At 43.4% G+C, this 6,160-nt stretch overlaps 1 protein-coding gene across 1 annotated transcript in view; it reads right to left on the bottom strand.

Annotated features, from left to right (window-relative positions):
• Positions 1 to 5,217: 5,217 nt before the first annotated feature.
• The window catches only part of LOC135549436 (serine/threonine-protein kinase DCLK1-like), a 76,898-nt gene continuing 75,955 nt past the window's right edge, over positions 5,218 to 6,160 (bottom strand). Inside the window, exon 4 of the mRNA XM_064979405.1 lies at positions 5,218 to 5,435. Within this exon, the coding sequence (XP_064835477.1) occupies positions 5,218 to 5,435 (218 nt within the window). The remainder of the gene's footprint in view (positions 5,436 to 6,160) is intronic.

Below are 6,160 nucleotides of genomic sequence, written 5' to 3'. Positions count from 1 at the left end.
CCTCTTCTCAGTTCATTGTTCATGCATTCCTCTCCTCTCCCCAGTTTATTGTTCATTCATTTCTCTCCCCTCCTCTCACCAGTTCATTGTTCATTCTTTCCTCTCCTCTCCTCAGTTCATTGTTCATTCATTCCTCTCACCAGTTCATTGTTCATTCATTCCTCTACTCTTCTCAGTTCATTGTTCATTCATTCCTCTCCCCAGTTCATTGTTCATTCTTCTCCTCTCCCCAGTTCATTGTTCATTCCTTTCCTCTCCCCAGTTCATTGTTCATTCATTCCTCTCCCCTCCTCTCACCAGTTCATTGTTCATTACTCTCCTCTCCCCAGTTTATTGTTCATTCATTCCTCTCCCCTCCTCTCACCAGTTCATTGTTCATTCCTCTCCTCTCCTCTCCTCTCCTCTCCTCTCCTCTCCTCTCCTCTCCTCTCCTCTTCTCTCCTCTCCTCTCCTCTCATCTCCTCTCCCCACTTCATTATTCATTCATTCCTCTCTTTTCCCCAGTTCATTGTTCATTCATTCCTCTCTTCTCCCCAGTTCATTGTTCATTCATTACTCTCTTCTCCCCAGTTCATTGTTCATTCATTCCTCTCCTCTCCCCAGTTTATTGTTCATTCATTCCTCTCCCCTCCTCTCACCAGTTCATTGTTCATTCATTCATTCCTCTCCTCTCCCCAGTTCATTGTTCATTCCTCTCTTCTCCCCAGTTTATTGTTCATTCATTCCTCTCCCCCTCTCACCAGTTCATTGTTCATTCATTCATTCCTCTCCTCTTCTCAGTTCATTGTTCATTCATTCCTCTTCTCTCCCCAGTTTATTGTTCATTCATTCCTCTCCCCAGTTCATTGTTCATTCCTCTCCTCTTCTCAGTTCATTGTTCATTCATTCCTCTTCTCTCCCCAGTTTATTGTTCATTCCTCTCCTCTCCCCAGTTCATTGTTCATTCCTCTCTTCTCCCCAGTTTATTGTTCATTCATTCCTCTCCCCTCCTCTCACCAGTTCATTGTTCATTCATTCATTCCTCTCCTCTTCTCAGTTCATTGTTCATTCATTCCTCTTCTCTCCCCAGTTCATTGTTCATTCATTCCTCTCCTCTTCTCAGTTCATTGTTCATTCATTCCTCTTCTCTCCCCAGTTCATTGTTCATTCATTCCTCTACTCTTCTCAGTTCATTGTTCATTCATTCCTCTCCCCAGTTCATTGTTCATTCCTTTCCTCTCCCCAGTTCATTGTTCATTCATTCCTCTCCCCTCCTCTCACCAGTTCATTGTTCATTCCTCTCCTCTCCTCTCCTCTCCTCTCCTCTCCTCTCCTCTCCTCTCCTCTCCTCTCCTCTCCTCTCCTCAGTTCGTTGTTCGTTTTTTCTCTTCTCCCCAGTTCATTGTTCATTCGTTCCTCTCCTCTCCCCAGGTCATTGTTCATTCATTCCTCTCTTCTCCCCAGTTCATTGTTCATTCATTCCTCTCTTCTCCCCAGTTCATTGTTCATTCATTACTCTCTTCTCCCCAGTTCATTGTTCATTAACTTCTTGAAACTCCCCAACCCGGATCCGGGTTTGTGACTAAAGCCTCAGGCTCATTAGCATAACGCAACGTTAACGATTTCTGAAAATCGCAAATAAAATGAAAATAATGCTTCTGCTCTCAAGCTTAGCCTTTTCTTAACAACACTGTCATCTCAGATTTTCAAAATATGCTTTTGAACCATAGAAATTGACTAATTTGTGTAAGAGTATGCAAAGCTAGCATAGCATTTTGTGTAGCATGTAGCACGCAACATTTTCACAAAAACCAGATAACCAAATAAATAAAATCATTTACCTTTGAAGAGCTTCTGATGTTTTCAATGAGGAGACTCTCAGTCACATACCAAATGCGCAGTGTTTCCTGAAAGCGTCTGTGTGTAGGAGAAATCGTTCCGTTTTCTACATTGCGTCTGGCTACCGAACAGAACCGAAAATGCAGTCACCTACAACGTAAAACTTTTTCCGGATTAACTACATTATATCGACCGAAACATGGCAAACGTTGTTTGGAATCAGTCCTCAAGGTGTTTTTTCACATATCTCTTCATTGACATGCAGTTCGTGGAAGCTTGCTTTACTCTCTGTATCGTTTGGAAAAATACTGGCAGGTGACTTTTGCGCACCAATTTCGGCGCAGGACACCGGGCGGACACGTGGTAAATGTGGTCTGTTATGGTCAATCTTCCAATGATCTGCCTACAAATACGTCACAATGCTGCAGACACCTTGGGGAAACGACAGAAAGGGCGGACTTACTCCTCTCGCGTTCACAGCCATATAAGGAGACCATGGAATACAGAGCCTCAAAAATCCTTGTCATTTCCTGGATGCCATCTCATCTTGGTTTTGCCTGAAGCTCACGTTATAGGGCACGCACAGAGAAGATCTTTGTATTTCTGGACACGTCAGAGTGTTTTCTTTCGAACGGTAGCAATTATATGCATAGTCGAGCATCTTTTTGTGACAAAATATCTTGTTTAAAACGGGAACGTTTTTCATCCAAAAATGAAATAGCGCCCCCATAGATGTAAGAGGTTAATTCCTCTCCTCTTCTCAGTTCATTGTTCATTCCTCACCTCTCTCCAGTTCATTCATTCCTCTCTTCTCCCCAGTTCATTGTTCATTCATTCCTCTCTTCTCCACAGTTCATTGTTCATTCATTCATTCCTCTCCTCTTCTCAGTTCATTGTTCATTCATTCCTCTCCTCTCCCCAGTTTATTGTTCATTCATTCCTCTCCCCTCCTCTCACCAGTTCATTGTTCATTCATTCATTCCTCTCCTCTTCTCAGTTCATTGTTCATTCATTCCTCTTCTCTCCCCAGTTTATTGTTCATTCATTCCTCTCCTCTCCCCAGTTCATTGTTCATTCCTCTCTTCTCCCCAGTTTATTGTTCATTCATTCCTCTCCCCTCCTCTCACCAGTTCATTTTTCATTCATTCATTCCTCTCCTCTTCTCAGTTCATTGTTCATTCATTCCTCTCCTCTCCCAGTTTATTGTTCATTCATTCCTCTCCCCTCCTCTCACCAGTTCATTGTTCATTCATTCATTCCTCTCCTCTTCTCAGTTCATTGTTCATTCATTCCTCTTCTCTCCCCAGTTTATTGTTCATTCATTCCTCTCCCAAGTTCATTGTTTATTCCTCTCCTCTCCCCAGTTCATTCATTCCTCTTCTCTCCCCAGTTCATTCATTCCTCTCCTCTTCTCAGTTCATTGTTGATTCCTCTCCTCTCCCCAGTTCATTGTTCATTCCTCTCTTCTCCCCAGTTTATTGTTCATTCATTCCTCTCTTCTCCACAGTTCATTGTTCATTCATTCCTCTATTCTCCCCAGTTCATTGTTCATTCATTCCTCTCTTCTCCTCAGTTCATTGTTGATTCCTCTCCTCTCCCCAGTTTATTGTTCATTCATTCCTCTCTTCTCCACAGTTCATTGTTCATTCATTCCTCTCTTCTCCCCAGTTCATTGTTCATTCATTCCTCTCTTCTCCCCAGTTCATTGTTCATTCATTCCTCTCCTCTTCATTCAGTTCATTGTTCATTCATTCCTCTCCTCTCCTCAGTTCATTGTTCATTCATTCCTCTCTTCTCCCCAGTTCATTGTTCATTCATTCCTCTCCTCTCCCCAGTTTATTGTTCATTCATTCCTCTCCTCTTCTCAGTTCATTGTTCATTCATTCCTCTCTTTTCTTAGTTCATTGTTCATTCATTCCTCTCCTCTCCCCAGTTCATTGTTCATTCATTCATTCATTCCTCTCTTCTCCCAGTTCATTGTTCATTCATTCCTCTCTTCTCCCCAGTTCATTGTTCATTCATTCCTCTCTTCTCCCCAGTTCATTGTTCATTCATTCCTCTCTTCTCTTCTTCATTCAGTTCATTGTTCATTCATTCCTCTCCTCTTCTCAGTTCATTGTTCATACATTCCTCTCCTCTCCCCAGTTTTTTGTTCATTCATTCCTCTCCCCTCCTCTCACCAGTTCATTGTTCATTCATTCCTCTCCTCTTCTCAGTTCATTGTTCATTCATTCCTCTTCTCTCCCCAGTTTATTGTTCATTCATTCCTCTCCCCAGTTCATTGTTCATTCCTCTCCTCTCCCCAGTTTATTGTTCATTCATTCCTCTCTTCTCCCCAGTTCATTGTTCATTCATTCCTCTCCCAGTCTTCCTCTCCTCTTCTCAGTTCATTGTTCATTCATTCCTCTTCTCTCCCCAGTTCATTGTTCATTCCTCTCCTCTCCCCAGTTCATTGTTCATTCCTCTCCTCTCCCCAGTTCATTGTTCATTCATTCCTCTCCTCCTCTCCCCAGTTCATTGTTCATTCTCTCTTCTCCCCAGTTCATTCCTCTCTTCATTCATTACCCTCCTCTCCCCAGTTCATTGTTCATTCATTCCTCTCCTCTTTCTCAGTTCATTGTTCATTCATTCCTCTCCTCTCCCAGTTTATTGTTCATTCATTCCTCTCTTCTCTCACCAGTTCATTGTTCATTCATTCATTGTTCATTCCTCTCCTCTTCTCAGTTCATTGTTCATTCATTCCTCTCCTCTCCCCAGTTTATTGTTCATTCATTCCTCTCCCCCCAGTCCTCTCACCAGTTCATTGTTCATTCAGTCCTCTCCTCTTCTCAGTTCATTGTTCGTGTCTTTGTCCAGCAACCCGGCGCAGAGGCTCACAGACTGCTGATTGGTGTGGCATGAACTTTGCAAGATAGTTTGCAAAGCCAATGAGACGCTGTACTCCTTTTGCATCAGACGGGTTTGGCATGTCGAGGATCGCTCTGACCTTGTCTGGGTCCGGCTTCAGGCCTTTTACCGAGAGAATGTGGCCATGGAAGTGGACGTCTTTCACCTTGAACAGCAGCTTCTTCAGGCCAAGGCGAAGCTTAACTGATTAGCAGCGCTCCATCAGTGCCAGGAGCTTCACATCGTGGTCCCGTTCTGCTTCTTCGTCTGTGTCACCACAGCCTACGATCAGGACATCATCGGCGATGGGTTCAATGCCCTTGAGCCCAGCCAGTAACTCGTGCTGCTTACGTTGGTATATCTCAGGCACCACTGAGACACCAAACGGGAGCTTGAGCCAGCGTTTCCGACCCCAGGGGGTCCAGAAGGTAGTCATGAGGCTACTTTCTTCATCCAGCTTGCATTGAAGGAATGCATCTCGGGCATCCACCAAGGTGAAAATCCTGGCCACTTTCATTGCAATGGGCGAGGAGCACACTGGATTGGAGTGGTGCTCTCATCCACTTCAAAGTGTACCTCCCCAGGCACAGATTCAACGGGCATGTTGAATACATCGTCATATCTGTTGGGTAGTTGTTCTTTGGACAGGGGTCCATGCTGGACATGATTCACAATGTGCAGGTCATTTGGTACAGTGAACTGTATCAGTCCCAGGCGTTCGCATGTAGAGCCTGAGAGGAGAGGATGTTGACTGGTTTTTACAATCTCAAACTCCAGCTTGTGTTTGCGTCCCCGAATAACACATTCGGTCTCAAAGGTGCCCATAGAGCTCATTAGCTCTCCTGAGTACAGCTTTAGTCTAGTATCGCTGGGCAATAGATATGTGTCAGGTGCCAGATTGATTTTGTCTTTGTAGCTCATTACGTTGCAAGTAGCACCAGAATCCAGTTGACATTGTGGTTTCTTGTTGTGTAATTGTAGTGTCACAAACCATTTCTTCCCTCTTGAGTGTACAGCCCCAATGGATTCATGCATGTAAATGTCACTTTACTGTTCAGCTCTGAACATTGAGTGTGCATACAGGATTTCAGCAGTTTTCACTCTTGGGCTGGAGAGTTTCGCAAGGCATATAGTGGCTTTCGTGCTAGATAACTAGTGTCAGTTCGGGTTTTTAGAAGCTATGTTGAATGCATGGAAGGCCCCAAACCATTGAATTGGGAATGGGGATCATGAAAAACCTTTGCTCTGTCAAATGATCATCACCACATTTACTACAAAGATACAAATAGAATAATAGAATCAAATGAAATGTACTTGTCTCATGTGCCAGATACAACACATAAAATATTTTAAATAAACTAAAGTAAAACATTTAAAAGTAACACAATAAAATAACAATAATGAGGCATCCTTCCTAACTCAATTTCAAGCGGGGAAGGAAACCAGCAGCCACATG

Source organism: Oncorhynchus masou, chromosome 12, assembly GCF_036934945.1.
Source record: "Oncorhynchus masou masou isolate Uvic2021 chromosome 12, UVic_Omas_1.1, whole genome shotgun sequence".
In the NCBI taxonomy this organism is placed as follows: Eukaryota; Metazoa; Chordata; class Actinopteri; order Salmoniformes; family Salmonidae; genus Oncorhynchus; species Oncorhynchus masou.
Note: the sequence above shows the minus strand (reverse complement) of the source record. Positions and strands in the feature narration are given on the sequence as shown.